Raw genomic sequence first — 14,904 nt, forward strand, 5'->3', positions numbered from 1 at the left:
ATTCGGATCCTGTCTCTCTCACTTTTTGCCCTTCCCCTGCTTGTGCGTGCGCGTCCTCTCTCGCGCTCTCTCAAAAATAAATAAACATTAAAAAAAAGAGTATAAGAGAAACTTTTAAACGTAGATATGACCTTAATAACAAGGAAATAGAGGCTGAACAAATAAACTCTGTGATTTGGCATCAGGCAATTTGTTAAATTTGCATGTGAACAAGAGCTTCAGGACAGGCAACCCCCACTGTTCTGAGCTATGCTTAACTGACCATTAGAAAGTAGAAGGGAAATTAAAATGACTTCTCAAAAAAGAGAAGAAAATTGCAACTAACATCAGAAAGGCAAGTAGCAAAGGAGAACTCCGACTGGAAAAACATTATGCAGTTTTCAGGATTTTAAAACCAAGCACAGAGACAGCTTTTGGGGCTGTAGTTTTTCTCCTTTGGAGGAAGGAAGCAGGAACTGAAAAGTGAGCAGATGCAAATTCAAGCCTTTAAAATATTTGGGCAAAGTCACACTACAGGTGGCAAAGCCAGCAGCTGACAACAGAGCAAAGTTTAAAGGGGCTTTACAAACAAAAGAAGGGTAGAAATCTGCACACAGGTCCAGGACTTAAAACATCTATGCAAATATTTTCCTCTTTGAAGCAAAACGGAAAAGGGAAAATCAAAGCAAGTATTCTCCTCTTTGAAGCAAAACGGGAAAGGGAAAATCAAAGCACTCACTGAATTGTCCCCTGGTGTTCTTTTTCTTTATAAGTTTACTATGCCATATTTGACTTTATATTTAACATCAAGTAATTTTAAAATGTTTTAAGTAAATAATAGTAAGTTCATTGTTCTAATGTGAAACTCAGAGAAAACAAGTACCTTATAGGTGTGAAGGTGAACTTTTTAATTTTAAATATCACTGCTACTGGGGCACCTGGGTGGCTCAGTAGGTTAAGCGTCCGACTCTTGGTTTCGGCTCAGGTCATGATCTCATGGTTTTGTGGGTTCAAGGTCCGCATCAGGCTCTGTGCTGGCAGTGGGGAGCCTACTTGGGATTCCTTCTCTCTCTCTCTCTCTCTCTCTCTCTCTCTCTCTTCCCCTCCCCTGCTCACATTGTCTCTGTCTCTCAAAAATAAATAAATAAAACCTTAAAAAAAATTAAATATCACTGCTACCTACTTCAGGAAAAAGTACCAAGAGAGGAAAATCAGTTTCTCCTATGCATTCTTGGCAAAAACTTTCAAAACAACACACAAGATAACTAGCTATACAGATTAAAGGCTGGACTGCTCTTTAAAAACATTTTCATAAAACATCAACTTGTCAAGAAAAAAAAAAAACCAAGGAAAATCAATCTATATTTGGATGAGTCTTAACAAACTATTTTTTCTTTTTAAAAAATGTCAAAGTAGGGGCACTTGGGTGGCTCAGTTTGTTGAGCATCCAACTTCGGCTCAGGTCATGATCTCACGGTTCGTGAGTTCAGGCCCCACGTCGGGCTCTGTGCTGACAGCTCAGAGCCTGGACCCTGCTTTGGATTCTGTGTCTCCCTCTCTTTGCCCCTTTCCCACTCACACTCTGTCTCTTTCTCAAAAATAAATAAACATTAAAACAAATTTTAAAAAATGTCAAAGTAGATTCTTCTAATCCATAAATACCTTCTATGTCTTTTCCCTCAGTGAAGTCAGGTTCTTTGGATGATATCTTGCTCATTTCCACAGATTTTACTACTTGAGGAGGACTCCTTGCTCGGGATAAAAAGCACCCAAAGGTCAAACTGCTTAGGCGCTGGCCTTCCGAGAGCTTTGGTGTAGAGACAATGGATGACTTCTTCCCCTGAACTTCTGCAAGATCATTAATCAAAATCAAGATTGGAATTTTTTTACAATAGTTTATTAAACACAGAACCAAAGCATATAAGATCTGGACAACTTACTCTTTATACCAGAAAAAAGCCTGCAGTTCATCTTAATTTATGTACAGTAACATGGAAACGTCAATGTCTGGCATCACATGCTAATGTTTAAATCTGTTTATATACTTTGAATGTTCTAAATATTTTTTAACTGCAGAGAGAAAAATATTGAATCCATTTTTTTTTTTTTTAATTTTTTTTTTTCAACGTTTTTTATTTATTTTTGGGACAGAGAGAGGCAGAGCATGAACGGGGGAGGGGCAGAGAGAGAGGGAGACACAGAATCGGAAACAGGCTCCAGGCTCCGAGCCGTCAGCCCAGAGCCCGACGCGGGGCTCGAACTCACGGACCGCGAGATCGTGACCTGGCTGAAGTCGGACGCTTAACCGACTGCGCCACCCAGGCGCCCCTGAATCCCTTTAAAAGTAGTTCTCAAATAGGGGCGCCTGGGTGGCTCAGTCGGTTGAGCAGCCGACTTCGGCTCGGGTCATGAACTCACAGTTTGTGCGTTCGAGCCCCGCACTGGGCTCTGTGCTGACAGCTCGGAGCCGGGAGCCTGCTTCAGATTCTGTGTCTCCCTCTCTCTGCCCCTTCCCAGCTCATGCTCTGTCTCTCTCTCTCTCTCAAAAATAAACATAAGAAAACTTCAAAAAAAAAAAAAGTTCTCAAACAAAAACACAAACAAATAAAAAATAGATTGTAAACAAGTAGAGGTTTTTGCTTCTTGCAAAGTCACGTACTGGTAAATAGCAGTCAAGAACTGGTAAAATTTGATTAGGTAGTAATGCTACTAATGGTGAGGAAAAAAGGAATGTGATCCGGTTGCCAAGACAACTAAAGGAAATTCAGATCATCACTGGGGCAAATATCACATGATCACTGTAATAACTTTTGCTATCTTAGTTTTCGGTTTGCTTCTTCCAAGAGAGCAGAAAGAGGGGCTTGATGTAACATGACCACAATATGGCGAGCCTTCATCGCTGCGTTAGAGGAAAAAAAAGGAGAAGGGGCAGTTTCTAGACACAGAATTTAGATAGCTCATGCAGTGATTAATTACAGATTTAATCCATCTTCTAACACCCCTGTTTACAAGATTAAAAGCACGGAGATCCCAGTGATAGTAAGAAAAGTTTCCAAAAAAATTAAATTCTTACCTCTGGGAGAGCACCAAAGGGTTAAATTAAATAGCAGCTGATAACTGACTAGAGCATAAGAAATATATCTTATCTATAGTATTCTTTTGGGTGTACTTTTATTATTCTCATGTTGATTATCTCTCACAGAACTAATCCACAGTATTTTAATAATCATATATTTGCATATACATTTTTAAAGTACTATACTATATCTACATGATTGTATCTACTCTTCTCCAGTCCAAGCCTAGGCCCCAAGGATTAATACCCTTTAGTCTACAAGACTGAAGAGACTGCCACTGAAGACTAGAATTACAAGCTAAGAATATCGGGTAAAATATCAGCCTTTTCAGAGTAGGCTTATTATATTCAATCTGTGTCAATGATTCCATATGTAAATATGGAATTCCAAATCAACTATGTGGACACTGACTTCTCATCATACAGGTGGAGAAATTGTGATAGAAGAAATACATATCTTGGTCTGCATCCATGGTTCCCGGCATTCAGCTCCTAAAACCCTTGGGATTTTCTAAGTGGTAAGAGCAATAAAAGTGTCTTGTTTTCAGAACAAGCTCTTTCAACGACATCAGAGTTTGTGTTGATGAGGTGATTTTTGGAAAGCCCCTAAATAGCCTCAGGATGGGGGCTGGTTGCCTAGGGAACCAACCACGGGATTAGAAGGTTGGAACATTGAGCCTCATCCTCCACCCACTCTACCTCTGACCTCAGGGGAGCGGAGGATTGAAAATTGACTTAATCACCAATGGCCAATGATTCAGTCAGCCAAGCTGACATAATGAAGCTGCCATAAAAACCCAAAAGGATGGGCTTCTAGGATGATGAACAAGTGAAGGTGCTGGGAGGGTGGTGTGCACAGAGAGAGCATGGAAGCTCTATGCCCCTTCTCCAAGCCTCGCCCTCTACATCTCTTCCATCTGGCGGTTCCTAAGTTATATCTTTTGTAATAAACCAGTAATCTGGTGAGTAAAGTGTTTGTTTGAGTTCTGTAAGCTGCTCTAGAAAATTATCAAACCTGAGGAGGGTCGTGGGAACCTTTGATTTAGACCCAGTTTGGCAAAAGTGGGGCTGAAAACTGATACTTACAACTGTGTTTGAAGTGGTATCTGATGTGGTGGGGGGTAGTTTTGTGGGAACAAGCCTTTAAGCTGTAAGATCTGATGCTAATTTTAAGTAGATAATATCAGAATTGAGTTAAATTTGTAGGACACCCAGTTTGTGTCTTCTGGGAACCGGAGAATTGCTTTGTGTGGGAAAAACTTGCACACATCTGGTGTCAGATGCATTGAGGGAAAAGGAAAACAGGAGCTTTTTCCCTTACAAAATGAGAGCCATAAGTATTAACATGCATTAGACAAAACAATTTCATAGGTCTTAAAATCGACAACCTCTCGTGGAACCAGGAAGGCACTATTACCATTACCATTTTACTGATGTAAAAAAAAAAAATGCAGAAAGGTAACACAGTTATGAAATTGTAGGGCATTAAAGTTGACTTCAAAGCCCATGCACCTCTACAATGCCAGTATTTTTCCAATGAATTCTGTGAAACCCCAGGGCTTTGTGGAAATGTCATAGTGGGTGAAAGAAGAGGCATGAGTACGGACTTCAAGCCGTATTAGAAGGCTGTAATCATCAAGACAGTATGGTACTGGCACAAAAACAGAAACTCAAATCAATGGAACAGAATAGAGAACCCAGAAATGGATCCACAAACGTATGGCCAACTAATCTTTGACAAAGCAGGAAAGAGAATCCAATGGAAAAAAGACAGTCTCCTCAGCAAGTGCTGCTGGGAAAACTGGACAGTGACATGCAGAAAAATGAACCTAGACCACTTTCTTAAACCATACACAAAAATAAACTCAAAATGGATGAAAGACCTAAATGTAAGACAAGAAGCCATCAAAATCCTCGAGGAGAAAGCAGGCAAAAACCTCTTTGATCTTGGCCTCAGAAACTTCTTACTCTACACGTCTCCATCTCCAGAGGTAAGGGAAACAAAAGCAAAAATAAACTACTGAGACTTCATCAAAATAAAAGCTTCTGCACAGTGAAGGAAACAATCAGCAGAACTAAAAGGCAACCGACAGAATGGAAGAAGATATTTGCAAATGACATATCAGATAAAGGGTTAGTATCCCAAATCTATAAAGAACTTCTCAAACTCCACACCCAAAAAACAAATAAGAAATGGGCAAAAGACATGAATAGACACTTCTCCAAAGATGACATCCAGATGGCCAATCAACACATGATAAAATGCTCAACATCACTCATCATCAGGGAAATACAAATGAAAACCACAATGAGATGCCACCTCACACCTGTCAGAATGGCTAACATTAACAACTCAGGCAACAACAGATGTTGGCGAGGATGCGGAGAAAGAGGATCCCTTTTGCACTGCTGGTGGGAATACAAACTGGTGCACCCACTCTGGAAAACAGGATGGAGCTTCCTCAAAAAATTAAAAATAGAACTACCGTATGACCCAGCAATTGCACTACTAGGTATTTATCCAAGGGAAACAGGTGTGCTGTTTTGAAGGGGCACATGCACCCCAATGTTTATAGCAGCACTGTCAACAATAGCCAAAGTATGGAAAGAGCCCAAATGTCCATCGATGGATGAATGGATAAAGAAGATGTGGTATATATACACAATGGAGTATTACTCAGCAATCAAAAAGATTGAAATCTTGCCATTTGCAACTACGTGCTGGAACTAGAAGGTGTTATGCTAAGCGAAATTAGTCAGAGAAAGACAAATATTATATGACTTCACTCATATGAGGACTTTAGGATACAAAACAGATGAACATAAGGGAAGGGAAGCAAAAATAATATAAAAACAAGCATGGGGACAAATATATAAGAGAGTCTTAAATATGGAGAACAAACAGAGGGTTACTGGAGGGGTTGTGGGAGGGGGAAGGGCTAAATGGGTAAGGGGCATTAAAGAATCTACTCCTGAAATCATTATTGCACTATATGCTAATAACTAACTTGAATGTAAATTAAAAAAATAAATTAAACAAAAATTAAAAAAAAAAAAAAAAAAAAGGTGAGGCATGAGTAAAGCGAGTCTGCAAATGGACCCATCACCTAACACTGCTTTCACTGTTTTATATCTTGATAAAAAAAAAATACTGTTTTGAAAAGGGTTCTGTTACTAAATAAGTTTGAAAACCACTAGACTAGCCCAGGGTCTAATAACCCTGTGGATTCATCTTGTCTTCAGCTCAATGTGCACTTGAGTGGTGATCACCAAAATAGCATATTAAATAAATCTCTATCTGTAACTCTACCACCCATCTTTAGGCTTTTGAGTCGAAAAGGAAGAAAGTAACCCAAAGCATTAAAAAATGCAAAGAGTTTATTATTATTATAAAATGTTGCTCAAAATATTCAGGCTATAAGATTTTCAATCACTATTGAATATCACTGCAATGCAAGTGAAAACAGAAAATAAAATACCTGATGTTTTTTAAGCAAACACACCTGAAATTAAACATTCAAATTAATATTATCCCTGTTGGGTTATCTCCAATTGGCTAGCTGTGCTGATATGGACATGTTGGCTATTTAAATTAAAATCCACTCAAATTAAATAAAATGTAAAATTCAATTATTTGGTTGTGCTAGTCCTATTTTAAGTGCTCAACAGTAAAATTCCATATAGCCTAATAAACCCAAACTAAGCTATCTTAGTCAAAATACTCATACCTTGTAGTTTTGACTGTATTATTCTTATCTCTTCAGTTTGATTTTGGTTGATCAAACGAAGATTCTGATTCTCTACTTCCAGCTGAAAGGACATAATTGTATTCTTTTATACAGGAATAACATTTCTAAAATGTACTAATAAATTATGATTTTTTTAAATGTTACTACCTAATTACATGTAAGCAAAATATGAAAGAAATGATGAGAAAATATCAGATGAATTTATCAGCATAGTTATCAACCTAGATAATCATGGCTTTAATATTTATTTTTTCCAGAACTGTGACTTTTTTTTTTTTTTTAGAAAGCACAAGCAGGAGACAGGGGCAGAAAATCTCAAGCAGGCTCCGTGATCAGCGTCCAACAAGAGGCTCAATCCCACAACCCTGAGATCATGACCTGAGCCAAAATCAAGAGACAGATGCTCAACTGACTGAGCCACCCAGGTGCCCCTAAAGCTGAGAGTTTCAAATATTTTCACCCCCATGCCTTTCCCACTGTAAAATTATTTTAAACCAAATTATTTCAGCATTTAATGTGCCATATAAACTAATGCGTTCTTCTCAAGATGATACTGAACACATTAATTTTATGATATACACACATATGTTCTATAACTATTTAAAATTAACTAATTAGAACTAAAATCAACTAGTTAGAATGGGGCTACTTAAACTGTTTACTACGAGCCTAGCAATATTTTTAATTTTAGAAATACACTGGACATAAAAATAAAAGCTACCTGTCTCATGTTTACCAAAAGACAGCAGCACCACCAACTGATCAGAATTATGTTTCATTCAGAATGATCAGATATTCTGATGACTTATCTATTCAAAAGAAATAAAAGGTAAAGAAAAGGCAAGATATAGCAATAAATACCTCATTTAATTTAAGTGTTACCCATTCTTTGATCTTAGCTGCTTTCTCTTCTATTATTTTAGCTTCTTGTATCCTTATTTGTTTCTGAAATAACATTAGCAGTTTAGTTCAAACATAGGCTCAGTGATCTGGAAATGTTACATCATAAATATGATAGACAAATTCACTTAAAACCTGTTACCAAGTTAACACATTGACCTTCAATATACAGTAAAATACTTCAAATAGAGTAAAAAATAAAACAATTGTCCAGCAGATATAATAACAAACACAAAGGCATATGCAAATATTATTAGTTTTAACAACTGCTTTCTCTGAAAGATCATATATTGAAATCCATCCACTGAATTTATCAATAAAGTAAACGATTTCTGTAAATGGTCTAGGGTTTATAACAGTGGGATAGCAGTCAACCAGGCTAGGGAGAGGGAAATTAGACTCTCCCCTGGAGCATGGTTTGTTTTCCCCTCAAATGCAAGTTTTTATTTGTTTTTTTTTAATACAGTTTTAAAAGACCCAGAAAAAAAATGAAAGAAAAAAACTCTAGCTCACATTTACCAACCTTAAAATCTGGTTGTGGTCATAAAATTACAAGAATATGACTGTCATATAAATCACAGTGGGTGGGAGGTGGGACGTGGTGAAAAGTTAAAAACCAGTGAGCTAAACAAATACTGATCCCCAGAGAAATGAAAATAAACGGTTAAGATAAAAAACAATTTAAAGTACTTAATAATTTCATAGTGGTCATATTTAAATGATGCTAAATGATGATGTAAGCAAATAATCCTTTATTTTTTATCTTTTAGAGGGGGTGGGGAGAAGCAGGGGGAGAGAGAGAATCTTAAGCAGGCTCCATGCTCACTGAGGAGCCTGTCATGGGGCTTGATCCCATGACCCTGGGATCATGACCTGAGCCAAAATCAAGAGTCGGGCGCTTAACCAACTGAGCCACCCAGGTGCTCCTAAACAAATTATCTCAATGCAATTTTTTTTTCTTAATAAAATTTTAAAATAAACTAGAAACTATACTTAATCTCAATAAAGTGGTTTAAAACAGTATGCACAAGGGGCGCCTGGGTGGCTCAGTCGGTTAACCGGCCGACTTCAGCTCAGGTCATGATCTCGCGGTCCGTGAGTTTGAGCCCTGCATCGGGCTCTGGGCTGATGGCTCAGAGCCTGGAGCCTGCTTCCGATTCTGTGTCTCCCTCTCTCTCTGCCCCTCCCCCGTTCATGCTCTGTCTCTCTCTGTCTCAAAAATAAATAAAACGGGGGCGCCTGGGTGGCGCAGTCGGTTAAGCGTCCGACTTCAGCCAGGTCACGATCTCGCGGTCCGTGGGTTCGAGCCCCGCGTCAGGCTCTGGGCTGATGGCTCGGAGCCTGGAGCCTGTTTCCGATTCTGTGTCTCCCTCTCTCTCTGCCCCTCCCCCGTTCATGCTCTGTCTCTCTCTGTCCCAAAAATAAATAAAAAATGTTTAAAAAAATAAATAAATAAATAACTAAATAAAACGTTAAAAAAAAAATTTTAAAACAGTATGCACATTTTTAAACAGAAGGATTAGCATCAAACATACATTTAAAATACAATGTTCCATAAATATTTCCAACACCCTAAAAATGTTAAGGCAAACATCTATTTCAAACATTTCACAGACAGAAATACCTGCTGCTAACCAAGTGTTTTCAAGTTAAAAGTCTAAAGTTTGAATGTTAAGGAGCACAGTCACATCCAAAAAGTGTTAGATATGGCCTTGGAATCACCCAGACTTAAAGAGAATGCCAGTTTATTTGTACCTTTCACCAACAAATGTGATTAGACTCCATGAGTTGACCAAATAAATGAGATTTCTGACCCAAATTCAGAAGTATGGGCTCTCTCTCTCTTCAACCTCTCTAAGAATGCATTTAAAATGCATGTATTTAGACTGTAATGATCAAATTCTTCCCAACCTGTTCCTCGAGTTGCAATTCCAAGTTTTGAATAATGTCATCTTTTTCCTGTATTAGGGTCTCCAGATCTTGACACTTTTTATACAAGCTTGTCTCTGATTCACTGGTTTGAATATTAGCTGCTTTTAATTTCTCTTCCATAACTTGTACCTAAATTTAGAGGATAGAAAATTAATGTTATGCATTTAATTTTTTAGATATATATTTTTTTAATTTTATTTTTTATTTTTTAAAATTTACATCCAAATTAGCATATAGCGAAACAATGATTTCAGGAGTAGATTCCTTAGTGCCCCTACCCATTTAGCCCATCCCCCCTCCCACAGCCCCTCCACTCCATATGGAGTTTGTTCTCCATATTTATGAGTCTCTTCTGTTTTGTCCCCCTCCCTGTTTTTATATTATTTTTGCTTCCCTTCCCTTATGTTTATCTGTTCTGTGTCTTAAAGTCCTCATATGAGTGAAGTCATATGATTTTTGTCTTTCTCTGACTGACTCATCTCACTTAGCATAATACCCTCTAGTTCCATCCATGTAGTTGCAAATGGCAAGATTTTATTCTTTTTGATTGCTGAGTAATACTCCATTGTCTATATATACCACATCTCCTTTATCCATTCATCCATCGATGGACATTTGGGCTCTTTCCATACTTTGGCTATTGTTGATAGTGCTGCTATAAATATGGGGGTGCATGTGTCCCTTCGAAACAGCACACCTGTATCCCGTGGATAAATGCCTAGTAGTGCAATTGTTGGGTCATAGGGTATTATGCATGAAATTTTTATGTTAACATTAAATAGATTCCTAAAAGGTATCATCATAAAACAAAATATTGAACAGCACGATTTAACGTATTTAATAATTATAAAGTCTGAAGACCATTTTACCAAGTGGTGTTACCTTTGAGGTACACAAGGGCACATAAGAGAGTCTCAGAATATTGCTATCGTCTAAAGTAATGTACATGTTTACTAGAACAATGATAATATTCAAGGCATTTCATGTGAGTATAGAATCAGAAAGTTTGCAGCCTTCAACTTATCAAATTTTTTTTTTATTTTTTATTTTTTTAAATTTTTTTTCAACGTTTTTTATTTATTTTTGGGACAGAGAGAGACAGAGCATGAACGGGGGAGGGGCAGAGAGAGAGGGAGACACAGAATCGGAAACAGGCTCCAGGCTCTGAGCCATCAGCCCAGAGCCTGACGCGGGGCTCGAACTCACGGACCACGAGATCGTGACCTGGCTGAAGTCGGACGCTTAACCGACTGCGCCACCCAGGCGCCCCCAATTTATCAAATTTTAAGTGAAGCAGGAATATAAAGAAGGTGAGTAGTGAGAGACGATCAGATTGGATGACCTTGTATAATAGCACATTTGGGGGAAACAAACTGAACTTAGGTGAAAAAGAAACACATACATGATGGAAAGGAAAAGGAAAATAAAAGAACTTGAAAGCTTCAAATGATGGAATCACAAAAAATTTAAAAAACTATGAGAATTAAGATACAGGTAGGAGAGTGCATTCAGTGAGGGTTTATTGATTCATTCACTTAACAAACATTCAGTGGATAGCAGCCAAGTGCCGGGCCCTGGGAAGATATCAGTGAATAAAATCTCTGCATAGAAATTACATTCTAGTGAATAAGACAGATCACAAATATAATAAAATGTAAAAATCATACAGTATGTTATACAAGGTGATAAAGGCAATGGGAAAAAATACAGCAAGACAAAGAGACTGGTGTGTGACCCAGGGTTGAGTTAAGCCTTAATTTTAATATCTAAGATGCACTGATTTCTGCTTGGATCTGTTGCAAAACACATCTGGGCATATGAAATCTTAGAAGGAATGTGTGAGATATTAATGATAGTAAGAAAGAAAATAAAGTACCGAGCACTGTAGATTAAGACTTTTATTCCATGTGCTAAGAATAGGTAAGAATGTAATTTTTATAATTTTTGTTTAGACTGCAGGAGGCAAAGAAGAAAAATATGCAAAAGCATTTGAGAAATTAACAATGATAATTTAGATGAAAAAATCTTAAACTATTAAAAACACATCTGAGGGGCGCCTGGGTGGCGCAGTCGGTTGGGCGTCCGACTTCAGCCAGGTCATGATCTCACGGTCCGTGGTTCGAGCCCCGCGTCAGGCTCTGGGCTGATGGCTTAGAGCCTGGAGCCTGTTTCCGATTCTGTGTCTCCCTCTCTCTCTGCCCCTCCCCCGTTCATGCTCTGTCTCTCTCTGTCCCAAAAATAAATAAATGTTGAAAAAAAAAATTAAAAAAAAAAAACACATCTGAAAGATCATGATGAATCCACTTAACGTTCAAAAATACTTGACTGATGAGGGCTTCTAGAAGGAGGGTGTTAAGATTAGTTTTGTTTTGTTTTTAACCATGAATACAAGGTTTCATCTGTGGGTTCACTGCAGAATTGTAAATTCAACTGTAATGCCAAATGTGTCCTACTTAAATACCACCCAGATATCTGAAAACTATAAAAATAAAAGTAGATTTAAAAAATAAAAGAGGGGCACCTGGGTAGCTCAGTCAGTTAAGCATCCGACTGTTGATTTTGGCCCAGGTCATGATGTCACAGTCATTGAGTTCGAGCCCCAAGTCGGGCTCTGCACAGACAGCGCGGCTTGGGATTCTTTCTCTCTGCCCTTCCCCTGCTTGCATGCTCCCTCTTTCCCTCAAAATAAAGAAATAAACATTAAAAAAATAAAAAACACAAAATAGGAGACAAAACCTGTATTCCACTATCCAAGTGATAATTTTAAGTTACCTTAAGATTTATATATATTTTTTTTTTTCAACATTTTTTATTTATTTTTGGGACAGAGAGAGACAGAGCATGAACGGGGGAGGGGCAGAGAGAGAGGGAGACACAGAATCGGAAACAGGCTCCAGGCTCTGAGCCATCAGCCCAGAGCCCGACGCGGGGCTCGAACTCACGGACCGCGAGATCGTGATCTGGCTGAAGTCGGACGCTTAACCGACTGCGCCACCCAGGCGCCCCAAGATTTATATTTTTAACGTAATATAGCAGGCTTTCTGCAGGAAGAGCAGACTAAAAGGTCAAGGACAAAGGTCTACATCAGAGATGTTATCATGAAAAAGCCAGAGGAGGACATGGGCTGGATAGTAAATACGAAGAAACATTCTTAAGATGGCACAGCCAGTTCCACACAGGGAGCTCGACAGCTGTCGAAGCAGAGAAGAGCAGAGACCAAGTCCAAATGGTAGTTCAGGGACAGAGGAATAGATGATAAACCTGACAGGGGGCAGAATTGGCTCGCCAAAATGTGCTGCTTTGGCATCTGGATTATTTTGAATTAAAGTTACCCGAGAAACAGCTGGTGTAAAAACACTCTGACACTCCTTTGTCCCCCTGAAAGCAGGAAATGTCCCCCTCCTCTACCAGGAGGGAAGAAGGCATCCTTATCACCAGAGATAGGGAATTTAAGGCCTGAGAAGGCTGTATAAACAGACCTTGTTACTTCTTCACTAATTTACTACTCTAAGCCCAAACCCCCTTGTCTTGTCAATTCTTCATAAATGGATTGCCTTCCTGTCTAGAAGGTATAAAAGTTGCCTGCTTTGGTCACTTCTTTGGAGTCTCATATTTTTAGGAAGCTCCCATATGTATGAAATTAAACTTGTTTTACTCCTGTTAATCTGTCTTATGTCAATTTAATTATTAGACAAGGCAAAGAAACTAGAAGGGAAGAAATTGTTCTGCTCCTACAAACCTCAAGAAAAGCTGAAGATTCTGAACAAGAATATAAATAACTATCACCAGATCTATACCTATAGTCTCCTTTTATTAAGTTGGAGCAAGCTACCCTACAAACATTGGACTGCCACATAAAATTGCCCTAATATTGGGGTGCCTGGGTGGCTCAGTCGGTTGAACAACCGGCTCTTGGCTTTGGCTCAGGTCATGATCTTGCAGTTTCGTTAGTTCAAGCCCCACATTGGGCTCTGTGCTGGCAGCAGGGAACGTGCTTGGGATTCTCTGTTTCTTCTCTCTCTGACCCTCTCCCACTCGCTCTGTCTCAGTCTCTCTCAAAATAAATAAAAATAAACTTAAAAGAATAAAAATAAGACGTGCCTGTGTGGCTCAGTTGGTTAGGTGTCCGATTTCAGCTCAGGTCAAGATCTCACAGTTCCTGAGTTCAAGCCCCACATCGGGCTCTGTACTGACAGTTCAGAGCCTGGAGCCTGCTTTGGATTCTGTCTCCCTCTCTCTCTGCCCCTCCCCAACTCATGCTCTGTCTCTCTCTGTCTCTTAAAAATAAACAAACATTGAAAAAAAATTAATAAATAAAAATAAAATTGTCCTAATATTGCTTAGGAAAGGTCTACAGTCCTAGAAAACTCATTTGGGAGTGCTCTTATCCCCTGAAAAATATGCCCAGTTTGAAAAGTGTTCTCATTTTATGAATGAATGCTACAGTTAGAGCTCCTTAGATGAATCTTTACCATGTGCAACTGTTTAATTCAACCATTACTTTTAGATAAACAAAACTTCTCTAAGCAAGAAAAATACTGACAAAAATGGCAAAACCTCTTAGGGAGAAGGATCACAAAGTAGTTACAGGCAACCGACTTGCCAAGTGGTCTTGTTAGGATCAAGTTCTTCAGGATTTACTAACCTTCCTTGGTAATTAGTATGAATAATAGGTCTTCCGAAAAGATAAGAGGCCTACAGAAAAACCGAGCAGCCTTTAAAAATAACTCACAAGTACACAGAAAATAGCCCAGTTCTTTTTCCATTAATTTAACCTGAACCATGGAAAAATTTTAACTACTCAGAGACTGGCCAATAACATCTGCAAATTCAAATTGTTCGCTAAAGAAACTCTTGCAATTACTTATATGTGGATATCCTCTGGTGAAGAATGCTTTGCACTTTAGGCTACCTTTCTCCTTTTCTTCCAAGAGAGACTCTGGTTGCATCCACACATCTCAGCACATTCCTCAGCCATTATCCCAAAGCCTTTATTTCTTCTGAGGCCCCTGAGCTATTTTGCAGTAAAGGGTTAACTCAGCAGACTTGGGGTACTCAAACCTTGCACATTCCCAAAAAAGAACTGGTCCTTGATTAGCTCCTGGAAAAAATAACCTCTGAGACCTGGTAATATCCTGCCTGATAAGACTCTACATACCTGAGATATTGGACCACACCAGATATTTTATGTCAACAATGTGATTTAAGGTGAATACCTTTCCCACCCCCCACCCCCCCCACTCACCCAGGGTCCTGGGCTACATTGTA

At 38.7% G+C, this 14,904-nt stretch overlaps 1 protein-coding gene across 6 annotated transcripts in view; it reads right to left on the reverse strand.

Moving 5' to 3' along the window:
* The window catches only part of PLEKHH2 (pleckstrin homology, MyTH4 and FERM domain containing H2), a 114,426-nt gene that overhangs the window by 67,518 nt on the left and 32,004 nt on the right, over positions 1-14,904 (reverse strand). For all 6 annotated transcript variants that reach the window (XR_009248687.1, XR_009248688.1, XR_009248689.1 and 3 more), the window contains exons 4-7: positions 9,616-9,765; positions 7,666-7,749; positions 6,784-6,865; positions 1,642-1,827 (exon numbers count right to left, since the gene is read on the reverse strand). Coding sequence is in view for 3 of the 6 variants with exons in the window: in XM_058684274.1 (XP_058540257.1) it covers positions 1,642-1,827; positions 6,784-6,865; positions 7,666-7,749; positions 9,616-9,765 (502 nt within the window). In the remaining 3 variants the exon portion in view is untranslated. The remainder of the gene's footprint in view (positions 1-1,641; positions 1,828-6,783; positions 6,866-7,665; positions 7,750-9,615; positions 9,766-14,904) is intronic.

The sequence above is a fragment of the Neofelis nebulosa genome, chromosome 9 (assembly GCF_028018385.1).
Source record: "Neofelis nebulosa isolate mNeoNeb1 chromosome 9, mNeoNeb1.pri, whole genome shotgun sequence".
Lineage (NCBI taxonomy): Eukaryota > Metazoa > Chordata > Mammalia > Carnivora > Felidae > Neofelis > Neofelis nebulosa.